The following is a 16,660-nucleotide window of genomic DNA, read 5'->3' as shown; positions in this document are numbered from 1 at the left end:
AATATACTTCTGGTGTTTCCTTTCTAGGAACTGTGTTTTTCTTGTTTTTCTGAAGGGTACTCTGTTTCCCTAGTACAGGCTTGAACAAGCTAGGATGCTTCTACTTGAAACTGTGGCTTGTATTGGGGAAATCATGTCAGAACAAAACAGGTTTTATTAATGGATAAACTTTTACATGTTTCGTACTTCAGAAGTTACAGAGTTAAAAAAAAAAAAAAAAAGAGAACCCAAAACAACAAGCAAACCAACTCACCAAATAAAACCTAACCCAAAGCAACAACATACCCCAAAATGTCTTAATATGAGAACTGTTGAAAGGATGGTCAGAGAGAGACTGACTACCAAGGCAAAGCTCAGAAAGCCATGCTCATTTGCCTAAGAGCTTTTGAGGATATGCGGTAGAAGTATCATTCCCTGTGCCACTTGCAATGTTTAAAATACAAAATAGTACTAATTAACCTGGAGATGAAAGACTAGCAGAAAAAAAAGTGTACTTTTCAGATCATCAGGCATTTTGTTTGAGCCATTGACAATATTTATATACTTATAAAGGTAATTTATGTGAGATTGTATGTGACTAAAATTTGTCTGCAGCCATAGATGCCTAGACCTCTTTAGACATGTCTGGCATGCTAACCAGTTTGATCCTGTGTTTTCCTTATAGTATTAAGCCTGACCCTTATTGATTTGCCTGGAATCACTAAAGTGCCAGTAGGGGATCAGCCTCCAGATATTGAGCAGCAGATCAGAGACATGATAATGCAGTTCATCTCTCGTGAAAACTGTCTGATACTGGCTGTGACTCCAGCTAACACTGATTTGGCCAACTCCGATGCACTGAAGTTAGCTAAGGAAGTGGACCCTCAAGGTAAGCATGGTTGAACATAACCACTCCTCATTCTCTAATGTAGTAACATAATTGAACATCTCTTGTGTGAAAAGTGATTTATAATGTAGATGTGTACATGTACATTCTCATATAGGCTTCAATATCACAACTGTTTTTTAGCTCAGTGTCATTTCAGTAATGATGCTGTAAACGTATTTTTAAAATTTTGGCAGTATGTCTTACAGGCAAGTGGAGCAATGCCTACCTAGAAATTTCTGTAGTACCTAGCAAAATGGACCGTGGTGTTGATAGGCTTTCTAGATAATACTTGCATTATAGATTTTATACAGTCATATCATAGGAATGCTAAGAGTAGAGATTTGAGGAACACATTTCAGCACTGGCAATGATGATCCCTACTTTTCCAAATATATCATCACTTGCAGTTGTAGCTGGTATTGTGTGATACAAGCTTTGAGAATGTCAGATGTTATATAATTGTAAGATGTAGTTGTTCTTCCTGAATATAAATGATTTCTCACTATTGTTTTTTCTTTTCTTTTTTTTTTTTTCCCTGCCTTCACCTTGAGCAGGCCTTAGGACGATCGGTGTGATCACAAAGTTGGATCTGATGGATGATGGAACAGATGCAAGAGAAATTCTAGAAAACAAACTACTCCCTCTTCGCAGAGGTGCAAATGTTCAGTTGCTTATATTCTTTGCAGTCCAGAAAGTGGTTTGGATAAGGATGTTGTGTGGGGGGCCTGGACGTGAATCAAAGGTTGTGTTGGACTGATACATTCCTAGTTTTTATTGTTATATTGGAAATAAAGTTAATTTTTTTTTTTTTCATATGTGTGGAAAATACACTGTGTATTCCAGAGGAAGCAAGAAATGTCGGCACAGGTTGTGAGCTGGTTTTCTCTCCTGTGCCAGGTTGTTGCTTGTAACAGAAGAATTTTTTTTCTCTTTGCGTATGACAGAAGCAAGCACCAGAGCTTTAATTATCTCACTGTAAATCAAATTGTGAACCCTTTCAGAAATTTCCCATGTGATTGTTCTGGCATCCAATGCCACAGTTGTTCAGTTGTTAAAAATATCAAGAATTTTGATTCTAGCTATAACTTAATGATGACACCACCATCTCCTCCCATGGAGCATGTTGTTCCAGCAAAAGAGAAATTTTTTTTCCTCTATTTTACTAGTATCATGTAATTTATCTATGTAGACCTGTGTATGCGTTTTGATTTTTGTTTTATGGTGTTTCTTTTTGTTGTTTTTTTTTGTTGTTGTTTTATTATTTTGAAGTGTTTTTTTTGGGGGGTACACCAAAGTTTCAGATATTTCTGTATTAGAATCAGTGATTTAAAAGAAAGTGTATTTGTTATACATAAACAGGATGAACAATTTAGACACTGTTAAGGTTGCTGAGTACTTGTAAACAATATCTGAAGTGCTTAAATTGGAAAGCTTTGTTTGAATTGAGGCAGTCTAGTTTTATTTAATGTGAATTCAGTCACTCAGGCAATAGCTGCACAGACTTACCCATTGGGTTTGTTTTATTTTAGGTTATGTTGGTGTTGTAAACAGAAGCCAGAAAGACATTGATGGGAAGAAGGACATTAAGGCAGCTCTTCTAGCAGAAAGGAAATTCTTTCTTTCCCACCCAGCATATAGGCACATGGCAGATCGGATGGGAACACCCTATCTCCAAAAAGTTCTAAACCAGGTAAAACCTGAGGCCTTGTGGTGAAAGGCAGTTTTATAATGGTAGGACCAATACAAAATCTATATTAAAATGAATGATGGTCAGTGAACCTTGCTTGTTCTTTTCTGCTTTTAAGCTTTTTAATTTTCACAATTTAATAAACAAAGCTGTATATTACATGTAGCATCTAAAACTTACTGTGAGATGTAGTTTCTGACTTTTGCTGACAGTTCTGCACTCCCTTGTTTTCTTGAATACTGAATATGAACACAAAAAAAAAATTTGTCTCCCTTCTGGAAGTATACCATCCTATTCCTATCACATTTATTCTTGTCTAGCTGGATTTTTAGAATTCAAATTTGGAAAGTAGGGGGGAAAAAAAAGACATTTTTACATTTTTTTTGAAAACGTGCTCTGAGGGTTCACTGTATGTCTGTACTTTAACCTCAAAATCTACACTTTATTGTAGTTCTTAATAGAAGCAATGACTGTGTACTAATGATACAAATGACAAATACAGTAATCGGACCACAGGTTTTACACTACCTTTATTTTTGCCCAAACGTTTGGTTTGTTTCTATGAGTTCGTGCTGGAGCCTGCCAGAACAGAGCTTCCTTCAGCAAGAAATAGAGGTCTATTTTCCAGTTACTTGGAGGAGAAACCCATAGTTTACTGTCCTAATAAAGACACTGTCTACAGCAGCCTTAGAAGAGTATATAATTCTCTTGTCTTTGAGTATTACTTATTTCATAGTGCCATTTGTTCTCTTGGATGGCATGTGACCCTAATGATGCAAGTTTGAAGAAGGCAAGAGAAGTCATGCCTGCCTCTCTAAAATTACTGCTGATGCTGTGTTTTCTTTTTGTTTGGGTTTTTTTTTTTTTTGTTTGTTTGTTCTTTCTTTAGTTTATCAGCTGACCAGTGTTCTTAGCATTTGTACAAGTGTTTGATAGTATTTTTTCCAGTTCACTGTCAAATTACAGACGTTGGTCTAGAATAGAAAAAGACCAGGTCAGGCTGGCTTTGTCTATTTTGGGCAGCAGCTGGAAACAGCAGAAAAGTTATTGATTAAGGTAGGAAACTAATGGCTGACCTGCTTAATTTCTTGCTACAGTGACTTTGCAGATGTAACTTGACAGACAGGTTATGGTCTGCTCTGGACTTGTCCAGAAAGAATGCTGTTGCCATTTATTTGTGCCTCAACCAAAGTCTTCAGCAGGGTGCAAGAACTTGTAGCCTGCAATTTCGTCTGTTTAGGATGTTTTGCCTCTTTTTATATCTTGAAAGTTTAATCCACTTGTCTTAATTTTGCGACTGAAGCATGAGCTACATATGCCTTTGGATTATTTTATCTGTCCTGGCTTGCTTTGCTTTACTATTTACTTTTTTTCTTGTGAGCTGTTTTATATATTTATCTATTTCAGTATGTTGGTCTTTTGTTGCTGTTACTGTGTGTAAAATATTACATATGGGAAGATGTATGTAAGTTTTGTCCCTGAGATATTAGGGACCTATTAGTGTTTGCAGTTTCAGGTAATATTTCAATTTCTCTGCATCCACAAGGTGGTGCTCCAGGGAAACTCCAGCTTTTGATTTTTGTGCCTATCTGCTGAACAATTTTTATCTTGAGTTTACATGTTTTGGTATATAACAATCTTTATTTATAGCTTTTCTGATTGTATTCGGGAAGAGGGTTTTCAGCATAGTGCAAGAAGTCTGCTTTGGTTTAATCAAGGAACAGGTATGATGCATGAGAAATTTATGGCACAGGTAAGACACCGGTAGCGCTTTTCAAACACATTACAACATATACATGCAAAAGTAAATGAGATAAGTTAAGCACAGATCTGGTAGTCTGTTTTCTACTTTCCTCCAATTTATTTTCCAGTACTTCTAGGTATATTTTCAGAAATGAAAACTGCTAGTTTTGAGTGGTAGAACCTTTTTAGCCAAAAGGCAAGTGTTTCAAAAAGGTTAAGTTCTATAATGAATAATATGAGGGCAAAATCTCTTTCCTTCAGTATACTTTGTACAAGGGAGCAGAAATCGTGTGAAGGTGATTTATGCCAGTGGTGGGAGAGTGCCAAGTAGGTACTCTCTATGTCTGCATTTCCATCAATGTCTGTTCTCAACGGGCTGTGGATGTTCAGAATCTCATCCTTGTCCCACCTTGTCTTGTGGCTGTCAAGTAAAGGAGTCATGCTGAACAAGTATATAGGCAGTTGGGAAGCACCGTTTGGAAAACCAGCAAAATGGGAGTGATGAGAGGTGATTTTCGAAGTACATATGTAATGTGTATAACTTTTTTTGTGTGTAACTAAGCAAGTAAGTGTGTAGTAACAAGACTCAGTGAGTGAGAGGACAAAGGAATTTTTCAAGCCTCCTTATAATGTGTATGCAAAAGGGATATTGTATTGTTCTTTAACAGCCTCCATTGCTTCAAAGATCAAAAGGAACTATACTGGTAGACTAGCACAGGCTATGGCTGATGAGTCTACTTTGCTTTCATGAGACCCACTTGGAGTATTGTGTGCAGTTCTGGTGACTTCAACATAAGAAGGACATGGAGCTGTTGGAGCTAGTCCAGAGGAGGGCCAGGAAGATAAGGGGGCTTGAGCACCTCCCTTACGAAGATAGGCAGAGAAAGTTGGGGCTGTTCAGCCTGGAGAAGAGAAGGCTGTGTGGAGACCTCATAGCAGCCTTCCAGTATCTGAAGGGGGCCTGCAAGGGTACCGGAGGGGGACTTTTCATTAGGGACTATAGTGATAGGACAAGGGATAATGGGTTCAAACTTAAACAGGGAAGGTTCAGGTTAGACATTAGCAAGAAGTTCTTTTCTGTAAGGGTGGTGAGGCACTGAACAGGCTGCCCAAAGGAGTGGTAAATGCTCCATCCCTGGCAGTGTTGAAGTGCAGGTTGGACAGAGCCTTGGGTGACATGATTTAGTGTGAGATGTCCCTGCCCATGGCTTGGGGGTTGGAACTATGTGATCTTAAAAGTCCTTTCCAACTGTAACCATTCTATGATTCTATAATGTGCTTGGCACCAGAAGGAGATGGTTGTGCTCCAGCTTTCTGTTAACAGTAAAAAGGACTTTTATTTGCTTTTTAGCAACTTACTAATCATATTCGGGATACCCTGCCAGCCTTCAGAAGCAAACTTCAGAATCAGCTGCTTTCTATAGAACATGAAGTAGAGGTATACAAAAACTTCAGACCAGAAGATCCAACCAGAAAAACTAAAGCCCTGTTGCAGTGAGTGGTCTTTTGTCTGCTTTTCTAGTTTGTATAAATTTGTTTTCCCTCTTTTTAATTTTCTTTTCCTTTGTAACGGCTTTAAATTTAAAGATTTGGATATGGTTAAGGATTCTATCTGCAAGATGCGAAGAATTCTGTGCTTGATGTTACAGAACACTTTATTTACCCTACAATTTCAGCAGAGTTTCCCCTAAATTAATTTTAGTAATCCTAGAAAAGACAGAAAGCAGAACAGGAAAAGGTACAAAGATGAACAACACAGACCTCGAAGATGGCAAGATCAAAACTACAAGGAGGACTACCACCTATGATTAATGTGCACCTAAGCTACAGAGAGCTCTTTGCTGCAGGAACTGATACTAAAAGTTTGTGAGCTTTCTAAAAGCAGCTAGGCCCATTTTTGAGATGGGGAAGACATTCAAGGTTACTAAGTGCAAGGACAGATTGCTGCTTTATGGAATTAAGAACAGCAATTTGAGGCCAAGAGAGTTTTCTGGAGAAATATTACTGTGTGCTTGCTCTGTTCTCATAGGAACTTACTGTTGGTGACTGTCATGATATGGCCTTTGTTCTGCTTTAGTGCAGGCATTCTTAATGTTTAAGTGAGAGTGTAGTGGGGTGGGTGAAAGCCACTTTGTTGCAGTTTGCCTCTCTGACGATACCTCTGACAACTAACAGCAAAATGTCATATGATGTGCCACCTGTGCTTTGTGTTAAAACTGACCTGGCAGATGTTGACCCTTTTGGGCTCAAGGAGTCATGGATTGAATACTGTTGTTGTTGGAGGAATTGCACTGCCAAAGTCACTGTGTAGTTTGGGTCTCATCCACAAAATAAGTCTGTCTACTGAGGCTTTGATAACGTTATTGTTAAGTGATAGAGCAGAGATGAGTGTTAATCTGACTTTGAATCACGGAAGTAAAATCTTTTATTGTGGTTTTAACACTAAGGAAGAAGGGCAATGCTTCATGCAGCTTCCTTCCTTGGCCTCTTTCCAGGGATGCTTGATACTCAATATTGTGTTCCTTTTCACCTGAAAGGTCTGCCATTTTATCTCTCCCTCCCCTTTTTTTTTCACTTCCGTGTTCACATGTGATTCAAATTTACCCTTTCAAAGAGGAAGCATCTAAAGTAAGAAAGAGATCTGAAATGTACCTAGCACTTCTCTCTTGTATGAATGTTATCCCATTTCTATTACGACTTTTATTTTTTAAATTTCACTTCTCTCCTCTCCCCACCTTTGACATTTAGGATGGTGCAACAGTTTTCAGTGGACTTTGAAAAAAGGATCGAAGGATCAGGAGATCAGGTTGATACATTAGAACTTTCAGGAGGTGCCAAAATCAATCGTATTTTCCATGAACGTTTTCCTTTTGAACTAGTAAAGGTATTTATCCATCTTGCTGGTGTGCTTTTTCATTTATATATTCTTATGTTCATACTGATAGAAGTAAAGCCAAGATTAAGGTCTGATAGAAAGAATACACTTTTAATTGTGGAAGGAGTTACAGGAAGTTATAATTGAGACATTTGGCTTTGTTTCTAGCTTTGGATACTGAGACATGCTAAGAATTCTAAAATATTGGAAGTAGAATATAATCATTAGTCCCAGTTCTTACTATTTTCCTTGCTCTTTTATTGTTTTATCACAAATACCATCTTCCTTTTGGTTAGATGGAGCAGGCTAACAACTACAATTGGTAAATTATTGTGCTTAAGTAGCTAGTACCTATTAAAATTAGAGTTATGGAAAATAGTTGTTTCTTGTGTTTTCTAATCCCTTTATTCAGTGAATTAAACCAAAGCTAGCTTTCATAGTGGTAGGTCAAGCAGAACAAAATTTGGTGTTTTGAGAAAACATTTCTCACTTTGATATATCTTTTCTTGTTACCTTTGTGTAACAGAATAAACAGAAGTCCAGTTGAATGTGAACTAATGAAACCTAGTTTCCTATAAATGTGTTGCATATTTGTTGATCCTCTCTCCCACCTCATCATGGACTCTACTGTATCTCTAGTCTACATTTTTTGATTTTTTTTTTTTTTTTACACTTTTCCTAAGCTTCCTCCTGACGTGTTTTATGCTCAGCTTTGATATCCCCTAAGTTTAAGTTGGGTAAGAACCAGAGTGAGTTATGGCTGGTTCCAAGGTTTCAATGTAGGTGATAGGTCAACTAGGAGTCCAACAGAACAGATGATAGTTGGGCTTAAGTAATGACCCTTTTGTTTGTGACAACACTAACTTCTCTTCCACCTAGCTGGCTTTCAAGAAACTTAAATAAAAGCTTTATTAACTTCATAACTGAGACCACTCCTAAGTTTGGTTGAAAAACAGTGGAATGGGAAGGGGAGGATAAACAGACCATAAACACAGAAATTCCACCACTTTAGGAAACCAAGCTTAGAAAAGAATTGCATTTCCCAAATCCTGTTTCTGGCACATTCTATCAACTCTGTAAAATTGTTCCAACTGTTGATATGTCTGGAACAGAAGGGTGCATGATTTTCAACAATCTTTACTGCTGCCTTAGTGTTTAAATGTTTTATAATACTTATGCTTTGTTTAGGGGCATTAGAAATGAATATTTTGCCAGTTGAACTCACCTTTTAGTTCTATTGGAGAGGTAGCATTTTCTATGTTATTAAAAACCACTCAAATGTGATCTCATATGCTTTTGTTCCTCTAGATGGAATTCAATGAGAAGGAACTGCGGAGAGAAATAAGTTATGCCATCAAGAACATACATGGTATCAGGCAAGTGCTCCCATGTTTTGAAGCCCAGTCACATTTTAGAGGCTTGTGGTCTTTCTGACCTGAGGCCACACTGACTGCTGACTGCTAGACTATGTTAGTGATGTGCTGCTGCCAGCAGCTGACCTTTTTTATTCCATTCCTTCACATTCCTATTTTTCAGGTAGCTATTTTGAGCCAAACAGTTGGTTTGCCTGAAGAGGTTTAACTTACTGGAAAATGCTGGAAAATTATTTTACAAAGAAATATACATTTTTTCTTTGTAAAATAGCTTTTTTTTTTCTGGTAGTATCTGCAGTTCTGTTAAACCTGTATTCCTAAAAAGTCATAAATTTTAGAGGGAAAACTTCTGTCTTGATATGGAAAAAACTTTTCAGCCTGTATTGTGGCAGACTCCTTGCACTATCTTACTTGCTTTTATTTTCAACCATTTCTTGAAATGACTGATTTGCAAATGAGTTGGTTGAGGTTTCATTTTGTGGATGTGTCTGCAGTATATTATTAGGTTAGGGAAGAGGAGGTATTTGTTTTTTTGGTTTGGAATGACTTAATTATCTCACTTTGAAATGTTCAGTCTATTTGGGAGTGACATTTTATCAGAAGCATACCCATTTTTCTGTTCTATTCTTTTGACAATAGAGCAGATTCCAAAAAGTTTAGGTTCTTCTGTGGGTTTTGAGGGATTATTTTTTTTTGTTGTTGTTGTTGTTGTTCCTTCCGCTTCACCCAGTCTTGTGAGTACATAATATCTTTTGAAAGCGTTGCTTACAAACTTGGTTGTTTTTGGTATTTTGGCAGATGTTGTTTGCGTTACTTGTGTAGTACATTCTCAGATGGTTGACTCTAGTAGCCATGGTGCAGCATTACAACTTTTCTGGACTTTTCCTTATTGATGGAAAGGTCTTGTTGAGCAATTTATGTAGTGAACTTATAGTCTGGGGCATTTGTTTATAGTCTGCATTTTCTATATGATGAATCTACCAAGACAGACCCTGGTAAGCAGTGTTTGAAAGGGAAGTAAGGCCTTTTTGTTTAGAACTGGTTCTGTATGGTATCTGTTATATAGGTTCATATAGCATGCAGTGACCACTGTGAAATCATCCATATAGGAGTCTGAGTAACAGAACCATATTTCCTGTTGTGAGTAAAAGGTGCAGCTATAGGAGTCTTACAGGATTGCTATGCAAGTGATCGTGGATGGAGTGCTGCAGCTGCCATTCATCCCTTCTCTGAAGTTTGATGCACTGCTGAAGAGGCCTTACTGCATTCTGTCAGTACTCTTTAGAGTTCTCACAGTCATCTTTGAGTAGTAGGGCATGTTTCTACTTTTATATTTTTATTCACAATGACGCTTTTTTAGAGAAAGGAGCAAATTTAGTTCTATGGAAGTCTGTTTGTGTAGGGATTATTACTCACCTGCTAGCCCCTGAAAATGAAGATATGAGCAATTCAGTAAAAATAACTGCCTTGCACGATGTTTTTATTACTGTCTTACATATTCTTTTATGTTCACAGAACAGGTTTGTTCACTCCAGATATGGCATTTGAAGCCATTGTTAAGAAGCAGATAGTCAAGCTGAAAGGACCTTGCTTAAAAAGTGTGGATCTGGTGATGCAAGAGTTAATCAACACTGTCAAAAAGTGCACTAAAAAGGTAATTTGCAGATAGATCTGGTAATCCAAATATAACATAATGGTATAGTAGATAACAAAGCGTATCTTGCTTGTTAAGGTATTCTAAGAGGTTTCTGACCGAGTCACTTGATGTACAGAGTAAGACTGTCTTAAGTAATTACAACTTCTGCAAAACTTTCAAAACAATGTAATGCTGGAAATGTTATTTTTTTATTCCTGTGTTTTGAACATATATACACCTTATGATTGGATGTTTTTTTCTGAGTCAAGAGTTGCAATAAGAGGAAGATACAGCAAAACTTTTCTAGAGAAAAGACCTCAAATGTGTTCAGAGACATCTGTCATGGAGAGAAAAATGCTCTTTCTATATTGAAAATTTACTGAGCAGTACCACAGTTCTTTGCAATGTAATGGGTCCACAAATATGTGCTTTTTTCATGCACAACTCCAAAATACCTGATCTCCAGCTGTCAAGAAGTTAGAAGTGGAAGACTAGGAAGATTTCATCTCCCTTGTATTTGTATATCCTTGTATTAGTGTTGACAAATGAGCTTGCTGCGCAGAAATATTGAAGTGCAAAGAACTGCTGAGCATTGAACTCCCTGATGTGAAAGTTGTGTGCAGCGATTAAACTTTTAAATTGAGATCCTGCAGGTGTAATAAGTTAAATACGTTTATCAGAACTAAAGATGGCAGTACTATCAGTCTTGAGAATGGTTTTCTGAAGTGTGTGCTTGGGTTGGTCTGTACTTGTAGAATGAAATCTCAGACTTCACACCCCACAGTAGGGGCTAGGGAAGCATGTCAGACATATTAATATGAATCTTTTTTTCTTTTTTTTTTCCTCACACTTTTCACCTTCATAGGAAAGTTGTCATCTGCAAATATTGAGACTCGCTTGCCTGGAGCATTGACAACTTAACAGTTGCTGATTTTCAATTCTCTTTTCTCCCATTAATCAGTGATATTGTAGAAGACCCCATTGTTTCTTGTAGACTTCTTAGCTAACCTGGCTACTTTTATTGTCTCATTTTCTGTTCCTCTGTCTTTCCCACCATTTCAGAGTGAAGGGCACCCTAACAGTAGCAAATATAGGACCAGTTTTGGGATGTGAACACAAGTATGCTGAAGCTGTTGAGAAATAGCCTGTCACATCTTTTGCATTTTTCTGAATAATGAAAATTATTTTTGTACCAGTGATCAGGTTAATGAGTTATTTCTTTGAACAGGAAAAGGTGACAATCTTTTTGACTAAGGTCATGAACAGATTCATTGCAATATTTTGAGCAGTGTTTCCAGTTTTTTTCACTTCTGTCAAAGTTTGAAAGATATGTCACTTGACTTGATCATGCAGATTCTTTTTCCCAGTGCTATTGGCCAAATTTACTGTTGCATTCTGCAACAACATTTTCAAGTATTGCTGTTGAGATGTAAAGATCTTGCCACAAGATGGAGCCTTCAAAAAATAAGAAATCTGGAAATTATTTAAAGTGCTACTCTGGAATTAGGCATAGTAGAAAAGAGAGGCATGGAGAAACCTCGCGCCAAGGCTGATGAATTGTGGTTCACATGTCCAGAATGTGTTTTCCTCAGTGTTTTGTGGAGCAAAAGCATAGAAACAATCCAAGGGTTTAGGTGTCTCTGGTTTCTCTGGGAAATGACCATTAATAGCAAGTAAGGCTTATTTTGTAATGTAGTTAACTTTTAGCCCAAACATTTATAATAATTACTTTCTTCCAGAGAGGTAAGCTGGAGACTTCCCTGTGTTCTACTGAAGCCACCCTGCAGGTGTAAATTTCCAGTTGTTCCATCAGATCTGGAAAACTTTCAAAATCAGAGATTCTCCAGCCTCCCTATACACCTTATTCGAATGCTTGCCTCTCCTCACTGTTGAAAAGAATTTTCCTTGTGTCAAATTGGAACCTTAGTTTTGCTTTTCAGTTGGCAACATACCCAAGGTTGTGTGAGGAAACGGAAAGAATTGTTGCTGGTTACATTCGTGAAAGAGAAGAGAAGACCAAGGATCAGGTGAGACTAGATCATTTGGGGAAGTGTGTGAAGGAGGTGTCCTTGTTTTGGCTTAAACTGTGACAGGAGGAAAGTTCTTGCATACAAAGTACAATAAGACAATGGAAGATTTTTATTGGCGTTTTTTGTTTGTTTGCTTGGTTTTGTATTCAGCAGGCTTCACATTTTAGAGGGGGAGAGGAACTGCTCCTCTACCATAGAGCCTTGACAGATGAGACTAGAATTGTTACAGGAAATCCTAATTTCCAATGCCTAACTTTGTTTCCATTTTTTTTTTAACATACCCATCCCATAGTCTAATTACAGTCAGGCCCACAATCAGTTGTAACTGGGACTCTTGCAGGACTGACGGGCTTTACTTCAAGTTTAAAAAAAGTTTAACCACCCCCCCACCCCCCAACATTCATCACCCAGCTAAGCACTCCAAACCCAGGAAACTTCAAAGGTTAGATTACATTAAGAAAATCCACTGGAAGTGGAAAGGAGAATTATTGTGTGGGGTGTGCAGAGTGTGAAAACAGAAAATTTTGGGGAAGAAGAACTAGGCAGAGCTCCTAAGTTGTTCTGGACTCTTGGCTCTCTAGTCCTGTCTGTGTGTGAGCTAGGGAGCTCTACAGCATGTCCTGCATCTTTGTTTAATCTGTGCTGTGAATGTAGACTTAAAAGTAACTTTAAAAACTTGTATTTGCTGGGCTTGTACTTGCAGGGAGTTCTAGGTAGCACTCTCAGTTGGAAACAGGTACAAGTTACTTAAAATAATTTATTTATTTATTTATTATTCTATTCTTCATTGTGTGCACATACCTGGCAATTTCCTTGAACAAAGTAGAAAGTATCAGCTTTCTGTAAATGCAAAGAGTTGACCAAATAGGTTATTGAGAAATATTCCCATCATTATTCATGCTGTTAGTAGTTCTTGTTAATGGAACACTAGGGAGAATATTTTCAGAGATAAGAGCTAAACCCAAATTCCCACTGTCTTTTGCTTCTGAGTGAGGCACCTGATACCTTCTGGAAATTGTGAAGAATTTGGGAGTGATGCAGTGTTTGAGGAGTTGTACAAAGCTAACTCTGTGCACTTTGTGGAGATTAAATGCTACTGTTTGGTACTGATGGATTTCTTCATTGCTTCTTCCTGATAAATGGAAGTCAGAAAAAACAGGGGGAAAGTGCAGTGTCATACATGTTCAAGAAGCTGTTCAAGGGTGGGAGTTGAGCTTTCTCTAACATTTTAGCAAGCTCTTTGCTGAATTAGAATTTTGCTTAACTTGCAAAACATAGAGCTAGAATCTATGTTATATATTATTAAAATCTCTGGCCATATGTGATTCATTTTAATGAAGTGGATAAGTGCCAAGATAGTGAAAAATGAAATCTATCAGGGAAAAAAATAGTAAGAAGGAATAGCTCTTTTATAGTCTAGCTTAGGAAACGAGCACACAAACAGAAGTAGTGTGATTTAGAAAATATTGTTGCTTTAGGCTTGAATGATTATGAAAGTAATATTCAGTAATTCAAAAATCCGAGAAGTTCTGTTATTTTCCTCTCTCCCTTTCCCTCAATCTCTCTCCTCCATCTTACCCATCCTTTTTTTCCTCTTCTGTCTCCCTAATAGGTGCTGCTGCTGATTGATATTCAGGTTTCTTACATCAACACCAACCATGAAGACTTCATTGGCTTTGCAAAGTATGTATATAGAGATTTTCTTATAAAGGCACTGTCAGGTTTGTTTGGGGTTTTTTCTTTTGTTTGTTTTGATGTTTTTCTTCCTCTTTTTTTTTTTTTTTAAATATATTTTTTCAGATGTTCAGAACACAGGTTCTGAAGTGGGACCATGAAGATGTAAGCTCCCAAGTCCCAGACATGCTCTTTCTCAATATACACACTGTTGAAATCTGTTAAGCCTGTAGGGGACTCTTTACCCCAATTCACAAGCCTGGTTTTACTGAAGCTGAAGCTTATGTCTTGGTCTGGAATCACATGCATCTTGGGAAGCAGCTTTGGCAAGCTGATGTCGTTGCTGTATCCATTTTTGGACCACAGAAATGTATAATATTGGTGGTCTTTCCACATTGTTGCTATTGCATATTTTGGGAGCTGTGATTCTGTGTGAAATGGTTTTACTCAGAGTAATGGATGTCACTGAATTATATGTGTGCCTGCTGTTTGGCTGTAGAGAATAATAGTAGCAGAATGCCCTGCAGGGCCTGGTTTGACGTTCTTACTTAATTGAAAAAGCTGTAAGAATATTTTCCAGAATGTGCTCCCTCAGCTTCCAGCAATTTGTGCTTAAGGGACTTCATACCAACATTTTGGCATTAGTAAAAATGTTAAGGATGTCTTCACTCTTTGAAAAATAATTGTTCTTCAATCATATTCATGCCATATTTGCCATGACAGTGTTTGGAATCATAGCAGGTTTCATCCATGTGGGATGCTGGCAACAAAGTTTGGCATCACAGTGCACATCGTAATATGGTCTATTCTAGTTAGGACTGTGGAGGAAGGTCTGCATCTTTGCCAGTATGCCTTGAAGGTTTAAAACATGGAGTTCACTAAGCTGAGGGGGGGAGAAAGCAAAGCAGGCGCTGTTTATGTATTTGGTTTGAGCAACTTTCTCTAGAATTGTTTGCAGGTCCTAGATATCTTTATCAGTTTTCTTGACAAATGACAGGATGTTGTAGGAATGGTAGCTGGCCTTCTAGAGGTCAAGATAACAACCTGCCTACTATTTACTTCTCTTCATCCTTTTCTGACAGGAAAAAGCCTGCTAAAAACACTCCATATATATTCATGGTGTGTGTTGTGACCTTGGGAAGTCACATAGTCCAACCTCCTGCTTAGAGGAGGGTCAGTGCTGAGTTCAGACCATGTTACTGAAGGCTTTGTCCAGTCAGATCTGGAAAACTTCCAAAATCAGAGGTTCTTCAGCTTCTCTATGCAGCCTGCTCCAAGGCTTACCTCTCCTCACTGTGAAAAGACTTTTCCTTGTGTCAAGATGGAACCTTCCATGTGTTATAGTCTTGGATTCTGGAGAGCCAAGTGTATCTGGAGTTATTTCATTATGTCTCTCCTCTGGAAAAATTGCCTTTGTGGATGCTGCTGCTGGGGCCTGTAGTTCAGTCTGTGGTCCTCACTGCTGTCTTTTCCAAGGAGTTGCAATGCCCAAGATAATTTTTTTGGGAAAGCTGCTGCTGCTTTTGCTAGTTGAGATCTAGAAATCCCCAGCTGCTATGAATGAGATATAAACAGATTAACAAACAGCTCTTTGCTTATGTTCGCTGATAAGTTTAAGCAAGTGTTTCTGTAGGGATGGGAAGGGAAGTATCTTTGCTGACTTGTGCTCAGCTGGAAGAGAAAACTTGGATAACTAAGAAGAATGTAAAATGTAAAATATACTAATGAATAAGCTAAACAGTAGAAGATAACACATTTTAAACTATAACCATATTACTGTTACAGCAATTGTGTTAAAACTGGAAAATATAATAATTTTGGGGTAAATAAAATAATTTTCTGCAATATCTAATCATCCTGGACTATAGATTCCCCAGATTCCTTAGTGTTTCCTTTCTTTAGCTGAGTCTTCTAGCCAGTTGTCTCATGTGACTTCAGTGTTTTATAAGAGTAAGTCCTGTGAACCCTGCTCATGAGAGTACAAGACATTTCAAAATATGTTGTGGGGCCTAAGGCAGGTACAGTGAGATGTGAATTGACTTGAGAAGGACTTAAGAACGCCAGTATTTAGAACAACTTTGCATAGTTATGAAATGATGAAACTGGAATATTAATGTTTGTCTCACTTAGCAGAGCAAGTGGCAAAATGTTGGAGTAAGGTTTGGTTCCAGTTGGTGTAACTTAGGCATAGCTACATGCTTTAATCTACAGAGAGAGTAATTTGTATTTAGAACAGTTAATAGAGGACAAATTGCTGTCTGAAAGGCCTGGGGCTTGAAGTATGATGTTAGTGGTCTAATTAGCTTCCCTAAGGTGACAAAAAAAGCTGCAACCAAACCAACAACAAAAAAGAAACAAAATGGACAAACAAAAACTAAACTGAATGACAGTTAGGTTTCCTAAAACCACCTTGTGTGTTTTTTAAACAACAGATTGGAATTGGTGAGAGATTAGTGCTGTATTCTCTGTGTGCACGTTATTTTGTATTTAGTCATAATTTATGCACCAAAGCTTGTGCAACTCCGGACGATGCACCAGAGGCATGCAGTGTTATTTGGCCAGAAAGCCTGGATGATTGAGGGCTAAGTCCAGTGAACAGACATATGAAATAAACATCCTTGTGGATTTTCCTGTGAACAGCATTTGGGCTGCTGGGTTGATAAAGTATGGTCTGCAGGGCAGGATCAGAATTGGGACAGGGTTGAGCTTGGTGCTTCAGCAATTCTTTGGAACAGCAGCTATACACAAAAGAGTTGCAGGATTGGCCCCTAGGC

General features: G+C 37.9%; 1 protein-coding gene across 5 annotated transcripts in view; it reads left to right on the top strand.

The window, feature by feature from the left end:
• Positions 1-16,660, top strand: part of DNM3 (dynamin 3) — a 180,383-nt gene that overhangs the window by 27,717 nt on the left and 136,006 nt on the right. For all 5 annotated transcript variants that reach the window (XM_057427464.1, XM_057427467.1, XM_057427466.1 and 2 more), the window contains exons 4-12: positions 665-868; positions 1,423-1,521; positions 2,398-2,558; positions 5,650-5,792; positions 7,047-7,182; positions 8,482-8,549; positions 10,062-10,200; positions 12,123-12,209; positions 13,825-13,895. In XM_057427464.1, coding sequence (XP_057283447.1) covers positions 665-868; positions 1,423-1,521; positions 2,398-2,558; positions 5,650-5,792; positions 7,047-7,182; positions 8,482-8,549; positions 10,062-10,200; positions 12,123-12,209; positions 13,825-13,895 — 1,108 coding nt within the window. The remainder of the gene's footprint in view (positions 1-664; positions 869-1,422; positions 1,522-2,397; positions 2,559-5,649; positions 5,793-7,046; positions 7,183-8,481; positions 8,550-10,061; positions 10,201-12,122; positions 12,210-13,824; positions 13,896-16,660) is intronic.

The sequence above is a fragment of the Pezoporus wallicus genome, unplaced genomic scaffold (genome assembly GCF_028554395.1).
Source record: "Pezoporus wallicus isolate ANWC-B61680 ecotype Strahan unplaced genomic scaffold, APGP_CSIRO_Pwel_v1 scaffold_7107, whole genome shotgun sequence".
Lineage (NCBI taxonomy): Eukaryota > Metazoa > Chordata > Aves > Psittaciformes > Psittacidae > Pezoporus > Pezoporus wallicus.
This window is presented reverse-complemented; position numbering and strand designations above follow the sequence as displayed.